Source organism: Phacochoerus africanus, chromosome 1 (genome assembly GCF_016906955.1).
Source record: "Phacochoerus africanus isolate WHEZ1 chromosome 1, ROS_Pafr_v1, whole genome shotgun sequence".
Lineage (NCBI taxonomy): Eukaryota > Metazoa > Chordata > Mammalia > Artiodactyla > Suidae > Phacochoerus > Phacochoerus africanus.
Window position 1 is genome coordinate 210861684 of NC_062544.1, and position 21280 is coordinate 210882963.

At 39.2% G+C, this 21280-nt stretch overlaps 1 protein-coding gene across 3 annotated transcripts in view; it reads right to left on the bottom strand.

Moving 5' to 3' along the window:
* Nucleotides 1–21280, bottom strand: part of ATP13A4 (ATPase 13A4) — a 159870-nt gene that overhangs the window by 65978 nt on the left and 72612 nt on the right. For all 3 annotated transcript variants that reach the window (XM_047788920.1, XM_047788911.1, XM_047788928.1), the window contains exons 9-13: nt 13568–13702; nt 10801–10971; nt 9601–9758; nt 7205–7393; nt 4227–4288 (exon numbers count right to left, since the gene is read on the bottom strand). In XM_047788920.1, the coding sequence (XP_047644876.1) occupies nt 4227–4288; nt 7205–7393; nt 9601–9758; nt 10801–10971; nt 13568–13702 (715 nt within the window). The remainder of the gene's footprint in view (nt 1–4226; nt 4289–7204; nt 7394–9600; nt 9759–10800; nt 10972–13567; nt 13703–21280) is intronic.

A 21280-nucleotide genomic window follows, 5' to 3' on the forward strand; every position in this document is an offset into this window, starting at 1 on the left:
GGCTCTGGCGTAGGCCGGTGGCTACAGCTCCGATTCAACCCCTAGCCTGGGAACCTCCATATGCCGCAGGAGCGGCCCCAAGAAATAGCAACAACAACAACAATAACAACAACAACAACAACAACAACAATAACAACAACAACAACAACAAAACCCGCTTTTGGGAGTTCCCGTCATGGCACAGTGGAAATGAATCTGACTAGTATCCATGAGGATGTGGGTTTGATCCCTGGCCTTGCTCAATGGGTCAGGGATCCAGCGTTGCCATGAGCTGTGATGTAGGTCACTGGTGCCACTCAGATCCCGTGTTGCTGTGGCTGTGGCGTTGGCTGGCAGCTGCAGCTCCAATGGACCCCAAGCATGGGAACTTCCATATGCCTTGCTCGGGTGTGGCCCTAAAAAGCAAAAAAAAAAAAAAAAAAAAAAAAAATCACAAAAACAAACAAACAAAAAACAACCCAACAAACAAACAAAAAAACCCCACCACTTATGAAAAGGACACTGCATTTGCATTCTCTCTTCTTCCAACCTGACTTCTGGTGTCTATACTGCAGCCATCATCACCATAGCTTCCCATAGAAAGTGGCCTCATCTAAAACCTACTAAGATAAAACTCAAAGGCCATATGCAGGCTTCTTCCACTAATTCAGAGTTGATGTCATCTAATAAAAGATGTCCTCTGGACCTTATTGGTCAGTCCCTTCTTAAATGTGTGAATCAGTAAGCAAGTCACAAAGCAGACCATCCTATCTGGAGGACCCTGAGTGGCAGAAAGAGCTTCCTGGATTGAGGCCAAATCTGCTTTTTGGAGCAGTCAGAATCTGCTTGCTCTTCCTCCTCCACATGTCAACTTCTTTCAGATTTGTGGACCAGCTTGGCTGTACCCCCTTTTATACTCCCTTCCTCTAGGATTACATAGGAACCTCAAGCTCTGCCTCCAGTGTGCAGTTTCCAGACCTTTCTAGTTACTCTTTCTTGGAAGAGTTTGTATTTTTTACTTTTTGTTATTGACTTAAAACATGGTCTCCAGGGTCAGACTATGACTTCTCATGTTATGGGCACTGCATTTCCTTAGGGTACCTACACATCAGAATGTTAACTCACAATCCAGCTGTATTTCTTCCTGGATTCCTCATTCAAGCTTCCTTAAAAGCTCAAGAACCTTTTAACTGAGTACTGACCCTGCTGATCATACCTATTTTTATAAATTGAAAGATCAAGCTGCCTCAAAGGTTTACAATGTGTCCCTGGCGTTTTAGTAAAAATCTAAAAGTAAGCAATCATCAGCAGAGATTAACACAGATTCTTGAGCTCACATTGTAAAGCAAACACAGATCAGGAAAAAAGAACCTTATTTTTCAGCTGGCACACAAACTATCCTCCACATATAATTCTGAATACGTAGTTCTGGGTTCCTGTGGACTGAGCCAGACTCTGGTTTGTGCAACAAATAAAACTCTGTCATCCCTGTCCTTGAACTTTTATTTAAATGTTTATGATTTATCCAAACCAGGTAGCTCAAGTGGCCTTCCAATGGTTTTGAAGTACCTGGCCCATTGCACAGGCCCTCTTTGGAAAAGATATGAAGTATTAGAGATGAGCTCACTTTTATAATATGATAGTTAATAGCTTCTAAGTCAGGTGCTGACTTCTTTCTTTGAATTGAATCCATTTTACCTTATTCTATTAAATGTGTCAAAAAAAGATTTTAATTGCTCTTTTAGTCATTTGAAACCAACTCTGATCTTTCTGAAGTAGGAAAGAGGAGAGGGAAGTAGCGTGAGAGACCAAATTAATCTAGCAATAATCTAAATATGATATCAGTTGTTTTTGTTTAAATTTGACAAGTTCTAGAGTTCCCATCATGGCTCAGTAGTAATGAACTAGTATCCATGAGGACATGGGTCAATCCCTGGCCTCGCTCAGTGGGTTGAGGATCCAGAGTTGCTATGAGTTGTGGTGTAGGTCACAGGAGCAGCTTGGATCTTGTGTTGCTGTGGTTGTGGTGTAGGCCAACAGCTTCAGCTCTGATTCATCCCCTAGCCTGGGAACTTCCATATGCCACAGGTGTGGCCCTAAAAAGCGAAAGAAGAAAGAAAGGAAGGAAGAAATAAAGAAAGAGAGAGAGAGAGAGAAAGAAAGAGAGAAAGAAAGAAAGAAAGAAAGAAAGAAAGAAAGAAAGAAAGAAAGAAAGAAAGAAAGAAGAAAGAGAGAGAGAGAAAGAAAGAAAAAGAAAGAAAAGAAGGGAATCTGGAAGATAGTAGAATACCTCAAAAGTACTGACCAATAAAATTAAAATAAAATAAAATAAAAACTCTTTCATCTAGAATTGCACACCAACAAAGTCAGCATTTAAGAGAAAGAATAAATAAATACATAAATTTGACAAGTTCTTTTAGGTACAGAAAGTTTTAAAAGTCTTGTGCGTAGTATGATGTCAACTCAATAAGGAGAAGAATATTTAAGAGATGGAACATATTTAGATTATTTCATTAATTAATTTATTTTTTAATGGCCACACTGAGGTATATGGAAATTCCTGGGCCAAGGATTAAACATGGGCCAAGGACTGAATTCAAGCCACAGCTATGGCAACGCTGGATCCTTTAACTCCCTGGGACAGGCCCAGGATAGAACTTGCACCTCCATAGTGACCCGAGCCACTGCAGTCAGATTCTTAACCCACTGCACCACAGCAGGTACTCCTTCAGTTTATTTTAGATAAACCAACACTTATTGTGCATCTACTCTATATGTCTACTATAGTGCTATATGGCACTAGAGACACAACTATAAATAAGAACAAGACTGCTCTCTAGAGTTCATGTTGTGGCGCAGTGGTTAACAAATCCGACTAGGAACCATGAGGTTTTGGGTTCAATCCCTGGCCTCACTCAGTGGGTTAAGGATTTGGCGTTGCCGTGAGCTGTGGTGTAGGTTGCAGACGTGGCTGGGATCTGGTGTTGCTGTGGCTCTGGTGTAGGCCAGCATCTACAGCTCTGACTAGACCCCTAGCCTGGGAACCTCCATATGCTGCTGGAAGTAGCCCTAGAAAAGGCAAAAAGACAAAAAACAAACAAAAAAAACCCTGCTCTCTGAATGCTCATATATTTGAATAAATGCGTACACTTTTTATAGAAGCTGAAACAGAAAAATACTAATGAACAAGATGACTGAGTATCTATCTGAAATGATCTTTGGGAGAAAATGAAAAGACCTTTAGAAAGTTTAACACTTATGGCAGCCTTCTTCTATAGGCTAAAACAGTTAGAAGCATCAGATTAATTTTTTTAACCTAAATAGACTCATTTATAAATAGTCATTAAACATATATAATTAAAATACTTCATGGGTAAATTGTACATCATGTGCATACTGCAGATGAACATTGATGTACCATTTATATATAAAATAGTTTATGATTTAGGTTGCAAGTGTGAAAGGGAAATACTTGCATTTAAAAAACAAAACGTGAGAAGTTCCCTGGTGGTGCAGATGGTTAAGGATCCAGCATTGTCACTGCTGTGGCTTGGGAGCAATCTCTGGCCTGAAACTTCCACATGCTCTGAGTACAGCCAAAAAAACAAAAACAAAACAAAAAAAAAATCTGAAATCAACTATACCTCAATTAAAAACAAAACCTGAAAGTCAATTGTCCATGTTCTGATCAGGCTGCAAGTTGGAGTAGGATGAAAAAGCAGACAGAGAAGCAAACTCAGACAAGAGAGCCCCAAGAGAAAGACATGTAAATCTTCACCACCCTGATGCGAAAATTGTCAAAACTGACATCCACTAGGTAAGGCTCAGAGATATTCCCCTTCCTGAAACAGTGTCTACAAGTCAGGGCTGTGTTCTTTCTATTAGTACATGGAATGGCTTCAGTTTGTACAAGGAATAATTACCCCTTTGAAGGACAGTATCCTGGTAGTGTCCAAATGACCCACACAGACCCCTGTCTGATATGCTCATAGCAAATCACATTTTAGCAAGGATGTGAATGCATCCTTGGATTTTGTGAGTGTCCTGGGGCTGGGATAGGGGTGAGGGAAATAGGCATGTTTTAGTGAGCTTTGGAAATAGTCAAGAAGAGAAATTAAATGAAGCCTATTTGGGCAACCACTGCTCACAGAAGCCAATGCCAAAATCGCTCCATCATTAGTGTTCAGGAAAAAACGCAAAGTTCTGGGGAAAGTGAACCGACAATGCATTCAGTCCCAAGTACTCACCCGTTCCTACCGCAAGGCATGACTCCCCAGAGATCCAAGCCATCCCTCGTTAAGGTGCCTGTCTAAACAGAAACAAGCACTCAGTTTACTCTGAAGATCCAGCACCTCCATAGTGACATTGATAAGTTATGTTTTAACGGGAAAATATATGTCACATTATTGAGATCGGCACTTCAGAGAAGCACACAATAAGGGGGTATCTGGAGTCCCGGGTGGAAGCTTTGATGAACTCACACTGGTTGAATGACAGGCTGGCGCTTAGTCTCTTTGAACTTCAGTGTTCTCAGTGATAAAGAGAAGAATACAGTGCCTGCTTTACATATTTCAGAGGCTTGTTTTGAGGATTTCATGTTAGATGGAATGGATGGGAGAGTCCTGGGTAAGCCTGCTCTCAGAGCCATGAAGTAGGCAAATCCCAGCCTTGATAGCAGAAGTTAAAAATAGGTCATTGGAAATAAGTATTGCTCTAAAGAAATATTTTGCTACTTGACACCTATTTGGTAAAAAGGTGTTTGTTGGTGTTTTTCTCAGTGCAGTATAGTGATGAAGAGTTCGGACTGGGTTAAAACTCCAGCTGGGTGACCTGGGCCAATTATTTAACCCCTCAAGACATCAGAGCCCTTATCTGCAACATAGTCATAATCACATAAGCCATATAGGGCTACTGTGAAGATTAGTGAGATAATACAAAGTGCTTAATTTAATGCCTAGCATAGAGTAAGAGCTGAGAAAAATGTTAATTGCTCATAATTATTACTTATTTTTCATTCAAATTCATACTACAATTATCTCCCCTGCCTTTTTTCCTTTTCCAAGCCCGAAAATAATATGATCTTAGAAACAGAACATCTTTCCTTATGATGCTAGTATGACCACAGAGTAACATGGAAACAATGGCAAGAGCCATGTTAACCTCTGCTATTGTGGCTCTCTCTGTTATTCCAGTAATTAAAAAATACAGCTCTGATCCCATTCATTCTCTGCTATCAAAAACCTTCGATGTACTATTTGATGAGTACCAAATTTCAGTTGGGGAAGATAGAAAAAGTTCTAGAAAGAGATGGTGATGATGGTGGCACAGCAAAATGAATGCACTTAAAGTCCCATAACAATGGTTAACATGGTAGATTTTATGTTGTGCATCTTTCACCACAATAAAAATTAAATTGAGAAAAAAGAAGGCAGCAATCAAAAAAGAGGAAGAAAACACCTTCGATGGCTCCCCACTGCCAAAAAAAAGTATGCAAACAGGTCTTAGCCAGAATTTGAGATCTACAAACACTCTCTCCCACTACTAATGTGTTGTTCTGATCAAAATCACATTCTATTGCTCTCTTGGCTCTCTGCCATATTCGCCTACCTACAATGCCCTGGGATTATAGGTCTTTTTTTGGCTGCACCCATGGCATGCGGAATTTCCTGGGCCAAAGATCAAACCCACAGCACACCCAAGTCACAGCTGTGACAACACCAGATCCTTAACCTGCTTAACCAGGGAATGCCCTTGTGTATATTTTAAAGTTTTCTGTGTATTATATTTGACATGTTAGGAAACCTTTCTCTTTTTTATTTTTTTATTGCAATAACAGCAGTTTTCATTATATGTTAGAAATAGCATTATATAAGTTTCATGTGTCCAGCATTATATTTCTACTTCTGTATACCCTACAGTGTGCCCACCCCCAAAACTTTAACTTAAGACACCTTTCTGAAGGAAAGGGACCACTTCCTGGGATGGAGGCTAACCAATTCTTAAAGATAACAAGGGTCTCGGCCAAGAACAAGCCTTTGATGTGCAAACTGACCAGTCAGGAATCACCCCTCTTCTATCCAGCCACATTCCCCTGGAGACCACATCCCTCTACCTTAAGCATCCAGCGGCAGGTACCAGACAACAAGAGAGCATTCCTATAACCCAGAGCCTACTGAAATCATTCCAATGAGCCAATTGTCCATCTGCTGTGTACCTTCTCTGTCATGCCTTTCCTGCAGAAACTCCCATCAAGGCCATAGCCTAAGCATTCCTCTCACTCCTGCTTTGCTTCCTGATCAAAATCCAACATCCCTCCTGCAGCCCTGCATGGTGAGACAGGCCTCTTCTGTCTAGGGAAACTGTGAGTAATGTGAAACCTTTCCTTCAGTGGCATTGACCTCTGTCTGTGGTCACTTAGGCATCTTTAAAAATCAAGGCCCAGGCACAAACCATTTCCATCTTACCCTCTTATGGCTCCCACCTTCACCCCAGCATACGTGTATATAGACGAAAAGAATATATTCAAGAGAAGGTAGACTAAGAGGCTGGTTGGGAGTAACTGGCAAGGGATCAGGGATTATTTTAAGCAGTATACTGCAGATGGGAAAATATAGTAAGGAATTGACTGGGCATTTATTTTAATCAAGTTTCATAGTAAGACACAGCTAAATAAACGCTTCCTTTTTTATTTGTTTGTTAATTCAATAAATATTTATTGAGCACTAACTATACACCAGGCAATAGTCTTAGCATTAGGGATATAGCAGTAAGTAGAGTCAAAGGTTTAAATTCTGTTCCTTGTACGAAAGTTTTGACTATAGAGGGACAAAATGCTATTTTAACTAATTGTGTGTCATAGAATATCAGAGTTGGAAGAGCCCTAAAAGATTCAGTACCTACTCTTCCTTCTCTAAACCCTAGAATCTGAGAGCTCAATAAATGTATCTAGGAGCTACCTGGTGGCCTAGAGGCTTAATGATCCAGCATTGTCACTGCTGTGGCACAGGTTCAATCCCTGGCTCAGGAACATCTGAATGCCATGGGTGAGCCAAAAAAAAAAAGAAAGAAAGAAATGTATCTGTCCTAGATTATACATCCAACCAGAAATAAAATGAAGTCAGGTGCCCACATCCTAAGTTTCCTGCCTCTCAGGTCTGCAAAGCACCTGTGTGTGATGATAGTGATGATAAAAATGGCGCTGGGAATGAGAATGAAACACACATACCTTGTCAAAGCAGACAAGGTTTAATTGTCCACATACATTGATCCTCTGTGGACTAATGCAAAAGATGCCTCTCTTTTTCAGCCTCCGCTGGGCATAGATAATGCCTGTGGTCAGAGCAGCAGGTAGAGCAGGAGGAACAGCAATGGTGATGACATCAAGGGCTTTCTTCACCACCTCCTCCGGAGGTTCCTGGGAAGGTAAAGTCCCTATTTAGCGATTACAGAGAAATGGATTATGAACATCTTTGTGCATATGATGTTTTTCCTCCTTTTTGTTTACTTCTTTAGGTCACATTCCTTAAAATGATATGAGTGAGTCAAATATGGTTCAAAGGATATGAACACATTTATGGCTCTCAATATAGTTTGCTAAAGGACAATGAAAAAGCTTGTAACAATTCATACTGTTGTCAGTGTAGAACAATGTACCAGTTGGCCATGACTTCACCCACAATGGGTGTCTGGGTTTTATTTAAAAGCCCTCATTTACCCCAGAATTGCCAAAGCAATCCTGAGAAACAAAAACCAAGCAGGAGGCATAACTTTCCCAGACTTCAAGAAATATTACAAAGCCACAGTCATCAAAACAGTGTGGTACTGGTATCAAAACAGACAGACAGACCAATGGAACAGAATAGAGAACCCAGAAATAAACCCTGACACCTACGGTCAATTAATCTTTGACCAGGGAGGCAAGAACATAAAATGGGAAAAATAAAGTCTATTCAGCAAGCATTGCTGGGAAACCTAGACAGCTGCATGCAAAGCAATGAAATTAGAACACACCCTCACACCATGCACAAAAATAAACTCCAAATGCCTGAAAGAGTTAAATATACGACAGGACACCATCAAACTCCTAGAAGAGAACATAGGCAAAACACTCTCTGACATCAACCGCATGAATATTTTCTCAGGTCAGTCTCCCAAAGCAATAGAAATAAGAGCAAAAATAAACCCATGGGACCTAATCAAACTGAAAAGCTTTTGCACAGCAAAAGAAACCCAAAAAGAAAACAAAAAGACAACTTACAGAATGGGAGAAGATAGTTTCAAATGATGCAACCGACAAGGGCTTAATCTCTAGAATATATAAACAACTTATAAAACCCAACAGCAAAAAAGCCAATCAATCAATGGAAAAATGGGCAAAAGACCTGAATAGACATTTCTCCAAGGAAGATATACAGATGGCCAACAAACACATGAAAAAATGCTCAACATCGCTGATCATAAGAGAAATGCAAATCAAAACTACCATGAGATACCACCTCACACCAGTCAGAATGGCCATTATTAATAAGTCCACAAATAACAAGTGCTGGAGGGGCTGTGGAGAAAAGGGAACCCTCCTGCACTGTTGGTGGGAATGTAAACTGGTATAGCCACTATGGAGAACAGTTTGGCGATACCTTAGAAATCTATACATAGAACTTCCATATGACCCCGCAATCCCACTCTTGGGCATATATCCAGACAAAACTCTACTTAAAAGAGACACATGCACCCGCATGTTCATTGCAGCACTGTTCACAATAGCCAGGACATGGAAACAACCCAAATGTCCATCAACAGATGATTGGATTAGGAAGATGTGGTATATACACAATGGAATACTACTCAGCCATAAAAAAGAATGACATAATGCCATTTGCAGCAACATGGATGGAACTAAATCTCATCCTGAGTGAAATGAGCCAGAAAGATAAAGACAAATACCATATGATATCACTTATAACTGGAATCTAATATCCAGCACAAATGAACATCTCCTCAGAAAAGAAAATCATGGACTTGGAGAATAGACTTGTGGCTGCCCGACAGGAGAGGGAGGGAGTGGGAGGGATCGGGAGCTTGGGGTTATCAGATACAACTTAGAATAGATTTACAAGGAGATCCTGCTGAGTAGCATTGAGAACTATGTCTAGATACTCATATTGCAACAGAACAAAGGGTAGGGGAAAAAAATGTATACATGTAAGAATAACTTGAGCCCCATGCTGTATAGCAGGAAAAAATTTTAAAAAAATTTTTTTTAATTTAAAAAAATAAATAAATGAAAAAAGCCCTCATTTAACAACTACGAAATACTACCTTATTAGAATAAATATATTCTCAGATTTAAATGAAAAAAATTGTGTAAAGAAAAGTCCAAGAGTAGAAGCATGTTGATATCACAATTAAGAAAGTGTTTTATCCCACTAGATCTGATGGTTATTATGGAACACTTGGTGATCAATTGCTTATAATGGGGAGCCAGGAGTATAGAAGCAGCTTGCAGGAGTATAGCTGTTTTCCCAGGTTTGAAAACCACACCTTAGATTAAGGTCATCATGCAAAGTATAAAACATAGATGAGTGTATGCGTGTAAGGAGCGAAAGAACAAAAGCAACTTACCCCGCTGAGCACATAGACGCACAATGTGTAGATCATTCCAATGGTGGCGGTCCCCACGAGGCACAGGAGGAACCTGATGGCATCCCTGTAGAGCTTAAAATTCATCGGCTTGGGGTAGAGAATGGATCTCACCAGGTCCCCCTTGGCAGTGTTGAATCCTGAAGCAGCAAACACCCCCCCACATGCTCAGGATGACAAAACTCACTGCTAGTGCTCTTCTAATCCTCAACGCAGACTTTGTTTTCTTTAGAGGGGCTTAAGCTGTGCTTAAACCCAAACGCAATTAAAGGATAATTGGCAAAACACCTAAGTCTTAGAATGGATATATCTCACCTCTTTCCAAACCGACTTCACTCTGGTTTTCCTTCCTTCTACTTCTAATTCAATGCATCCCAGAGACAGGAAAGCACCAGGTGGGGGCAGAGCACAGCTTTTCCAAATAAAGCTTCATTTTACGGAAGTGACTTACAAGCGTAAACACTCACTCACACACACACACACACACACACACACACACACTCACACTTGAATTTAAATTAAATGACCCAGTAAATACAGATAGATTCAATTTCAATTTTTTTTTTTTTAACAGCCACACCTGTAGCATATGGAAGGTCCCATGCCAGGGGTCAAATCAGAGCTGCAGTTGCTGGCCTACACTTAAGCCATGGCAACAGAGGATCCTTAACCCACTGAGTGAGACCAGGGATCAAACCCGTATCCTCACAAGAGACAATGTTGCATCCTTAACCCACTGAGCCACAAAGGCAACTCCTCTAATACTTTTCATCATCAAGTTTTCAATTCCTCTCCTGCCCAGAAAGACCTTGAGATTAGTTCTTTGGGTTAGAAGACCTGAGTTCTAGGTCCAACTCTGTCAGTGACTAGCTATGTGATGTTTTTCTAAAATTTCACCTAAATTCATGTACAAAATGGAAACATGGATTTTTGTTCTGCTCACTTGATATGTAGAAATAGTTTATAAACTAAAAAGCACAGAAATATTAATTGTTGTCATCAATGTTATTATTTTTACCAAAACGCATACTCCACATTTCAATTCACGTTTTAAACATCTGTATTTTCATATATTAGGTTTGTTCTTGAAAGACTGCTCCTTACCTAATTCACTCAAGGCACTAGACAAACTGAGCAAAAACATTTCCTTAAAATAGTAAAACAAAGGAGATGCTAACTAACCCGTTTGCAGTACCACTGCTTTCACGGTCCCAGAGCAAGCCCCCTTGGCCTGGATAACCTCGGTTCCACAGAAGAGGACATGCCGCTTGTAATCTGCTTCACTCTGTGTTTTCCAGGGCACAGAGCTATTCATCTCAGGTAAAGGGGTTTTACTGACTGGGATGCTTTCTCCTACAAAAAAACAAGCATCTCATTTTGTGTAAGCCATGCAAACAGGACCTCATCACAGGGCAGACCTTTTTTGTGAGCCTGTGGCAGGAACAACCCTGGATCTAGGGGATACAAGGAGAAAAACAGTTCTTGTTTTTCAGAGGTTTGTAGGCCACAGGGGAGAGAGACACGGAAACCAATAAATCTAACGTCATATCATAAATACTCTGAGTGCTGTAAAATCAAACATGGATGCTGAAATAAACATTTAGTGAATAGCAAGTTGTGTGGTCTAGAACGTGGGGCCATGAGAGCTATATAGGATGCAAGGTATGGAGGGCACTCTGTGCATGTACTTAAGGGTTTAAATATTTCTTTATTTTATTTTATTTTATTTTATTTTATTTTATTTTGTCCTTTTGTTCTTTTAGGGCCACACCCGCGGCATATGGAGGTTCTCAGGCTACGAGTCCAATCGGAGCTGTAGCTGCCGGCCTACACCACAGCCACAGCAACGCGGTATCCGAGCCACACCTGCAACCTACACCACAGCTCATGGCAACGCCAGATCCTTAACCCACTGAGCAAGGCCAGGGATCGAACCCGCAACCTCATGGTTCTTAATCGGATTCATTAACCACTGAGCCACAACAGGAACTCCCCAAAATACTTCTCTATAGGCACTGTTGGCAGGAGGGAAATCAGGAGGTATTTAACTGATTTAGCAGAGTGCCACCACTCTGTTTATGTATAAGAGTATATTCTGTCTGCAGTACAGGGAATGAAGTCTGATGAGGGTGGAGGCTGGACATCTAGGTGGGACACATCACAAGAGTCCTGGTTGAAGAGGACAAGGTCTGAACTTTGTCAGCTGGCAGTAGGAGTAGAAAAGATACAAGTTTTGAGAAATAAATTGAGCAGCTACAAAATGTGGGGAAATTTTTATAGAGGCAGATCCATAGGGACAGAGGAATTTTAAATGGCATCCTGCTTTCTGACTCGGAAGGATGAGCAGAGGATGGTTTTAATCACCAACATAGGGATTCTAGGAGGAAGAGGAATAGCCTTTTGGTCCCGGAGGTGGAGATGCTTGTGGAACGACCATGTTGAGATGCTTTGCAGGCAGTTAGATGTTTATTTGGGTCCAGAGTTGAGGGGAGGGGCCTGGACCAGAGATATTTAGTCACAGTTTATCACCTTAGAGGCAATAAGATAGCCATGGGAAGAGACAAGATTACTTAGGTATGGAGTGAAGAGTGAGAAAAAGGAAAGGTCGAGGATCCCTGAACCACCTCAAAATGCAGAGATGGAGGAAGAGGAGCAGTATAGGAAGCTTAAAAGTATTGTTAGTGGCCCAAAAACGTGTCGAGATGGTGCTATCTTGGAAAACAGACAGACAGCATTTCCAGAGAAAGAGATGGTCAGAATGGTCCAATGTAGCAGATAGGACCATAAGACGAGCAATGTAAAGAATCTATTGGATTTGCCAACTGGGATATTAGTGATTTTTGCCAGTTCCCTGGGAGGGGCAGATTTCATTGTGTTGAAGTGCTAAAACAAGGTGGTGAATGAGTTGTGAAAATAACTATGGCCTGTTCTGAGAACAAAACTTATTAAGCCCTCTACTTCCATCTGTAAAATAAACAGGATAAAGTCTAGGGAAATGTGCCAGTACAGGAGGGCCACTTTCACTAATGGCACTTGGCACTGCAAAAGTCCCAGCAGGAAGGGATTGTTGTCACTCCGTGGTTAGTTTTGTTTTGTTTTTTTGTGTTTTTTTTTTTTTTTTTTTTTGTAAGTTCACGTAGGAGGCAGCTGTGTGCCCTTGTCCCCATTTCATGCTTTCCTGGTCTGCCAGGAGAAACTGATCTGATTTGGACTTTAATGGGAACCACAGTACATCAATATGTATTCACAGCCTCCAATTCCATCTCTGAAAAAGACTTCATGATTCTTTACTTCACAGAAAGGTTGGCAAAACATCTCATAAATGCATACGTGAGTAAGAACTCGGAGCGCCGTGACCTAGAGCGAGTCACTTCTCTCTGAACCTCAGCTTGCATATTATGATAGGAAGTCCCTCCCAGCCTTGGCATGCTGTTTAAAAATGAAACACTTCATCCAACACAGGCAGTGTATATTTTGAAAGTAGCAGATTTGCCAATTCCTGCATCATCAACTTTTCGACATTTTTAAACCAAGCTAGGAAGAGCTTGGATTGGACCCAGGGAGGTTGGGGGATGTTTTTCAATGGTTCTCAGTGGTTTTAAAACCCTCTGTGTTTATCTGAGGATGTAGTTTATAAATATTAAATATAAAGTCACAGATGATTCTGAAACATCTAATGATCTCTAAAATCTTTTAAGGTAAAATGACAGGGTTGAAATAATTCTTTGCTCAAGAAAGAAATGCTAAGAACTGAAAAAGTTATAACCATATCCGACCTAACAAATAGAAAGTAGCTTTAATTTGAACTCCAGGATCCATCCAGTGCAGGACTGTTAATAAGATTTGTGAGCATAGGAGGGACCCATAGCAACCCCAGGCTTGGCCACTACCATTCAGGAAAAACCCAGGAGAAGCAGCAGAGGCTATAAGCTAGGTGTTAAAACCGTACCTGTCAGCATGCCTTCATCTACCACACAGTGGCCATCAATCAGAATGGCATCACATGGCATTTGCACTTTGTTCCCCGTCAAAATTAATAGATCTCCAGGTACCAGGAAGCGTGATTCCAGCTCCTGGACTCCAGCTGAAAGTGTGAGGAGACAAAGTGGAGTCAGGTTTTTTCCCACAAAAACACAGTCCAACATCTACCTAAATTGGAAATCAATGAAAAAAGCAACCAGTGCATATATTAAAAGGAGGCCATTCCTCAACCTTCATTCAAAATCTGCAAACAATAAAAAAAAAAGGCAATCATTATATTACATAAAATAAAAATCTTTGTGTGGCAAGAAAATAAATGAGCAAAAAAAAATTCAGAAACATGTTTGAAACTTACATCACAGACAAAAGATTAATATTCCTAATAAAGAGTCTGGAAAAAAGGTATCTAGCAAATAACTATATAGTAAAAACTGCTGGAGATGTTAACAGATAGGTCATACACACAAAAACGTATTATACATGACATGGTGTTCAACATCCGAAAAGACGTCATTCTTACTTATAATAAGAAAATTAAAAAATCCATCCTTCCTTCCTTCTTTCTTCCTTCTTTCTGGCCTTCCTTTACTTCTCACCTTCCTTATTAAGTCCCAAAGCCCCAAAGTTATAAGGGGTTAAGCAAGACAGACATCCATGTAGGGGGCTGGGTGGAGTGGGGCTGGGAGTAGCAGCCCCCTCCACATGGCGGAGCCTAAGAAGGGTGAATGGGTCCTTCCACGGTTTGGTGCAGGGTGTCAGAGCCCAAGGAAGAAGACCAGGAGCACCATGGGGGCAGTGGCCTGGCATGAGATACTGGAGTCCAAGTAGGATTAAAAGGCTGAACTGAGGGAGTTCCCGTCATGGCGCAGTGGTTAACGAATCCAACTAGGAACCATGAGGTTGCAGGTTTGATCCCTGGCCTTGCTCAGTGGGTTAAGGATCTGGCGTTGCTGTGAGCTTTGGTGTAGGCCACAGATGCGGCTCGGATCCCACATTGCTGTGGCTCTGGCGTAGGCCGGTGGCTACAGCTCTGATGGGACCCCTAGCCTGGGAACCTCCATATGCTGCGGAGCGGCTCAAGAAAAGCCAAAAAGACCAAAAAAAAAAAAAAAGGCTGAACTGATACAGCAACTAGATATAATGAGGCTAATGAGGCTCACTGAAGAAAGGAAGTTACAAGTAGAATCAGAAATAAAAGCAGAATGGATTCTCTGGTATTGGACTAGAATTGGAGACCACAGTGTAAAACTGATAGTTTTCAATAGATAGTTAAATAATATAGACGTGAATTGTATGCATAAAAGAATATACGCAAATATATTTTCTTGTCTTTTTTTATATGTATATTCTTTATATCTGTTCTCTGAAAGGGTCCAGGAACAGTGAAAAATCAACAATAAAGTGTACATCCAGTGCCAAAATTTTGGCTTCTTAATTTTATCTCCCTTCAAAAAAAAGCAAGGGTTCTTTCAAGAAAGTGGCTAATTACAATGCTGGGCCAAGAAAAGTATAAGACAGAACATTCTGCTGTGCCATTAGGTAGGGAAGTGCTCAAAGACTGACAGGGACAAATCAAAAATATATCAAAGCTAACTTAAGGGGCTCTCACTGCCTACATCTGTAACAATTTGAGTATCAAAATAAATAATGATAATAATGAACAATAATCTATCAAATACAATAGGAATTCATTAGTGCATAATGGCATAAGTAAGTAAATAAATGAGGAGAAAAGATAGCTTTTCCTTACAGTAAATTGGCAATTATTTAATGTAGAAGGAGAGAAAATTAGAAAATCACCATTTGGCAATCATCAAAGTAATAATCTAGTCAAGAAACACCAATGGCTACTAAAACTAGTGGGTGAAAAATTGATGAGGGTGGTTTATTTATGTAGTCTCAAAGTTTCAGTCGACAAAATAACTATTAATTGCAAAGAGAAGAAAGTAAATTTACAGTCAGAAAATCTAGCAGACACTGTTTAATTAAGTAATCCAAGTTAATATCACCAGAAACCAGACAAATTTAAATTATGCACAACCTGAGAGGAAGCAGTGAGAACATGGAACCACTTTTGTAATATTCCAGCCAACAATGCATAAACTGAATTTAATGATAAGGGACTATCTGGCCAATCCAAATCTAAAGACATGCTACAAAATAACCAGAGTTGAAAGAGTCGAAGTCAGGAAAGTCAAAGAAAGATTAAAGAAGATTAAAGAGACATAGCAAACAATATCATGTGATCTTGGATCCTTTCCCATAAAGTTATTGAGACGCTTGGCAAAATTGGAATGGATCTGAGTACTTGTTGGTATAATTCAATATTAACATCCTAATATTAATGTTTACATGGTGGTTTATGTAGAAGAACGCCCTGACTTTAAGATATATGTACATTAACGTATGGAGTGTACTTGTATCATGGAGGTCATGGAGCTACATGTCAGCAACTTATTCAAATGGTTCAAGAAAAAAGCTATTTGATCTACTATTGTGAATTTTTGTATGTTGTAAACTATTTCCTACAAGAAAAAAAGAAACAAAAAAAAAAGAAAAGAAATAAAGGTGACATAGCACTGCTCACCTATCTGGTTAGAAAAATCTAAAAGTGGAGTTTCCATCGTGGCTCAGTGGTTAATGAACCCAACTAGCATCCATGAGGATGTGGATTTGACCCCTGGCCTCACTGAGTGGGTTAAGGATCCAGCATTGCCGTGAGCTGTGGTGTAGGTGGCAGATGAAGCTCGGATCCTGCATTGCTGTGGCTGTGGTGTAGGCTGGAAGCTACAGCTCCGATTGCTACGACTACAGTTCCTAGCCTGAGAACTTCCATATGCCATGGGTGTGGGCCTAAAAAAACAAAAAACAAACCAAAAAACCCCACAAAACCTAAAAGTTTGTCAACATGTTCTGTTGGAAGACTGAAGAAACTGGTACATTACATTCACACATTTCTGGTACAAATGAAAACTGGTATATTGTCTATGAAAAAAGTTTGGCAATACCCATCTATCAAAATATACATATCCATCTATTATTTAACTGAGCTGCTTTACTTCTTGAAATCTATACCAAAGATAGACTGGTAAAAATATTAAAAGATAATGCACAAGGCTCTTTATTACACCACTGTTTGTGATGGTAAAAGGCTGGGAAACAAATCCTTCAATTAAGAGCTGATTGAACAACAATGGTTCCTCCGCACAAGAGAGTATTATGCAGATGAAATAATGAATGAAAAATATCTACATATACTGCTCTGAAAGAGTCCCTGGGAAATAGCATTAAGTATGTAGCATTCACACCAGGAAACAGAAGTTAAACCTGTATGACATACCCCTGATATCTAAGAAGAAGCAGTGTAAATATATATCCTATTCTGTACATATACTATATCACTATGACTATTATATATAATTTGCATTTTTAAATAAAAAAAAGAAAACCCACAAAAAATGATTACTATTGTGAATATGAGTACATAAGGTACACAGAGGAGGACTAGGAAGTATTCTCCCCTGAAGGTCTTTTGTCTTATAGATTTAACTTTCAAATCATGTAGATATTTTATATAATATCTACAGAAACTAACACAAAAATAAATTTGAGAAGCTACCACTAAAAGTCTAAAGGAAAATGATGAACCTATCAAGTTTTTGGCAAAACCATACAGAGAAGAATTATTTTGAGTGACTTTAAAACACGTATTTTTAAACTATAATTTGTGGAGTTCCCATTGTGGCTCAGCAGAAGTGAATCTGACTAGTATCCATGATGATGCAGGTTCTATCCCTGGCCTCGCTCAGTAGGTTAAGGATCCAGTGTTGCCAGAAGCTGTGGTGCATGTTGCAGATGCAGCTCAGATCTGGTGGTGTTGTGGCCATGGTGTAGGCCGGCATACAGCTCTGATTGGACCCCTAACCTGGGAGCCTCCATATGCCACAGATGCAGCCCTAAAAAGACTAAATAAATAAATTAAAAATGTATAATTTGTACCTTTCTAGTGGTGTATCACAAATAAGAGAAAGGAAGAGCTCTAAAAAAAAACCCCTTGAATTGTTTTTAGGAATCATACTGTTGCTGGGTGTGTTGTTTTGTTACTCCGATATCATTGTGAGATTAATGGGATGAAGCAAATGAGTAATTTGTTGCTGTCATTGAGAATCAGGACTTTGGGTACAGAGAAAGGAGAAACAAAAGTACTATCAACAAAGGTAAGTAAAAAACCAGTAATTCCAAACAAACTAGAAATATCAAAATGAACTCATAGTTTATGCTATCTTTAAAATATTCTTCCTTAGGTCTATCTTCTGAAAAGGCTTGGAAACCATGAACAGAGTAGAAATGAGCACTCCTAACACTCTGTTTGAGGTCTCTAAGCACCATGTCTAAGAGGTCTTTGGTAAATGGATGTGTCCAGGTTTGGAGCAGGAATTGTCCAAGATGAACCTGGAATATCTAATCATAGCATAAAACAATAAAAAGTTCAAAGACTACTGGGGTCATGTCGAATGAATTCAAGAATCAACCTGAAAAAGTTCTGAATGGCCAAGATGGGCAACTTGAGCAACAACAAGAATAAAAATTGCAATGGATTAAAATATACCAACCATGTTAATATTATACATCCATAATGACACAAAAAATTTGGAAAATGCGAGAGGCTCAACCCATTATTTTGAAAGCTGGTAAATAAAGAGAACTAGCCAGATATTTCTCCCATCTTTCTTAAACAAACTGAATCTCAGGGTGAAGAAATAATTGAGGAAGATCATCTTTCTTTATAGAAATATTACACTTAAGGTATGAAGATGGCATGGATTTTAAGCTCTTAATGACATAATAAATTTAGGTCATGAGGATTTATGTCTGCTAATATCACAAGAAAAAGATAAATACTATGTACCTCCTATTAGGAATTCATAATACCAACTATTGTACTTGCCAAAAATTCCAGCCTTAGACCTAACTATCAGTTTATAGGAAGTACAAGGTGTAGAAAATCATTTTCAATTGTTGCATGAATATGCAATCAATATACTCAAAACTGTGGAAACCACAGGATGAACCACCACAACAAAAAATATGTGAGGGAAAAAATAGGATATGGAGGAGGGAAAGTCTGGATTAAATAAATCTTGAAACATAACCAATTGCAGTATATGGACTTTATTTGAATCCTGATTTGAATATATATATATAATAGCTCTATCATATATTACATATCATATACATATGATATATATATATACATATATATACAAAAACTTGTTATTCAATTATGGAAATTTGAATACTGCTTGTATAGTTGATTTTTTAATTATGTTTTTTAAGATGTGATAAGTGAATTTAAAAGGAGTCTTCACATTTTAGACATATACTGAAATGTTTTCAAAAGAAATTAAATGACATCTAAAATAGTTTAAAAATAATGCAGGGTGAAGGAGGAAGTAGAACAGATGAAAATAAGATTCAGTGAGTTGATAATAATTGAATCTGGTTGACAGATACATAGGATTCATTATTGTATTCTATCCACTATTGTATACTTGTAAAACATGTTCTCATAAAAAGTTAAGGCGAGAAGGTGATCAGTACATTTGCAAAAGATAAAGATTCATTTCTAGCAGAGACGTAGCAAAAAGGAACAAATCTATTTTTCCCACATGAAACAACCAAAAGTCACGAAAAGTATATGAAACAATGGTTTTAGAGGCTAAAAATAAGCAACAAAGGAATAGGAAACAAATGAAGGTGCCCTGTAATTTCTCAGTTTACTGCCTTTAGAGGATTTCCAGGCCACTATGCATGGTGGGGGAACCCAGACAAAGTCCAGAAGAATCTTAGTTTAGAACAGAGATAAAAGTCTATAGAGATTAAGGTGGCTTGAGATCACAGCACAGAGCACTGAAGAAAAGGTAACTGTGCAGAGAGAGAGCCACAAAGGTCCAAAGGGGCCTCCTTTAGTATTCAGCAGGCTAGTAATCAGTAGACACATAGGAGGAAACTACTGGTAAATGAACAATGGGATATTTGCATTTACAAACATCATTTTAGGGGGTTCCCTCGTGATTTAGTAAGTTAAGGACCCAGCATTGTCCCTGCAGCATCTTGGGTTGCTGCAGTGGCACAGGTTTGACCCCAGGCCTGGGAACCTCCACATTAAAAAAAAAAAAATTATATATATATATATAATTTTAAAAGCATCAGGAGTTCCCACTGTGGCATAATGAGATCTCAGGAGCACTGGGACATGGATTTGATGCCTGCCCAGCACAGTGAGTTAAAGGATCTGGCATTGCTGCAGCTGTGGTATAGGAGGCAACTTGCGGCTGAGATCTGATCCCTGGCCTGGGAACTCCGTACGCTGTAGTGCAGCCAAAAAAAAAGGGGGTGGGAGCATCAAAATATGAAACATTTAAGAATAAATCTGAGAAAGAATAGGAAATTTTGTACTAAAAACTATAAAACACTACTGAGAGAAATCAAAAAAGACAAATAAATGGAGAAAGACACCATATCTATAGGTCACAGGAGCCAATTTGTTGACAAATCAATTTTTCACAAGTTGATCTATATATTCAACACAATCCCAATCAAAATCCCTGCAGGTTTTTTGGTAGAAATTGAGAGGCTGATTCTTAAAGACATGGAAATGCAAAGAGCCCAATATTACCAAAACAGCTTTGGAAGAGAACACAGCCGGAGGACTAACATTATATTTCAATACTTATAAAGTATTGCTTTTATGTAGCATTGCTATAGAGACAAGCCAAAAGAACAGTAGAATAGGATGAATAGGACAAGGAGCCATAAATAGATCCACCCGTGTACAGAAAACTGATTTTTGACAAAGGTACAAAGACAATTTAATGAAGAAAGGATGGTCTTTTCAACATATGGTATTGAGACATTTGAATATCTATCTGTAAAAAATGAACTTCAAGCAAACAAAACAAAAAGCAAGCAAACAACCCCTCCCAAAATACAATAGAGACCAAAATTTAAAACTTAAAACTATACCTCTGGAAGACAACAGAGAAAATCTTGGTGACCTTGAATCAGGCAGAGTATTAGGTATGACACAAAAACATGATCCACAAAAGAAAAAACTGTTAAATTAGACTTTAACAAAAGTAAAAACATCATCCTTTTAAAGACACTATAAAGGGAATGAATAGATAAGTTACAGACCGAGATAAAATATTTTCAAATCACATCTGAAAAAAAGACTTGAAGTCAAACCTAAAAGCTTTTGCACAGCAAAGGAAACCATTAAAAAATGAAAAAAAAAAAAAAGGAGATGGGATTAAGATGGCGGAATAGAAGGACTGGAACTCAACTTCTCTCATAAAAACAATAAAATTACAACCAAATGCTGAGCAGCTTTCAACCAAAGGGACAGGAAACTTTCAAAAACATATCCTACTCCAGAAGACATGGAGGAGGCCACATCAAGAGGTTGGAGGGGCAATTATGCAATATAAGCAACCCCATAACCACTGGGTGGAAAACCCCACAGACTGGAAAGTAACTGTATCACTGAGACTCACCTATAGGAGTGAGAGTTCAGGGCCCCACGTCAAATCCCCAGACCTGGGGATCTGGCATTGGGAGAGAGAGCCCCCAGAGCATCTGGCAATGAAGGCCAGAGCTTGTGTGCAGGAGCTCCACAGGA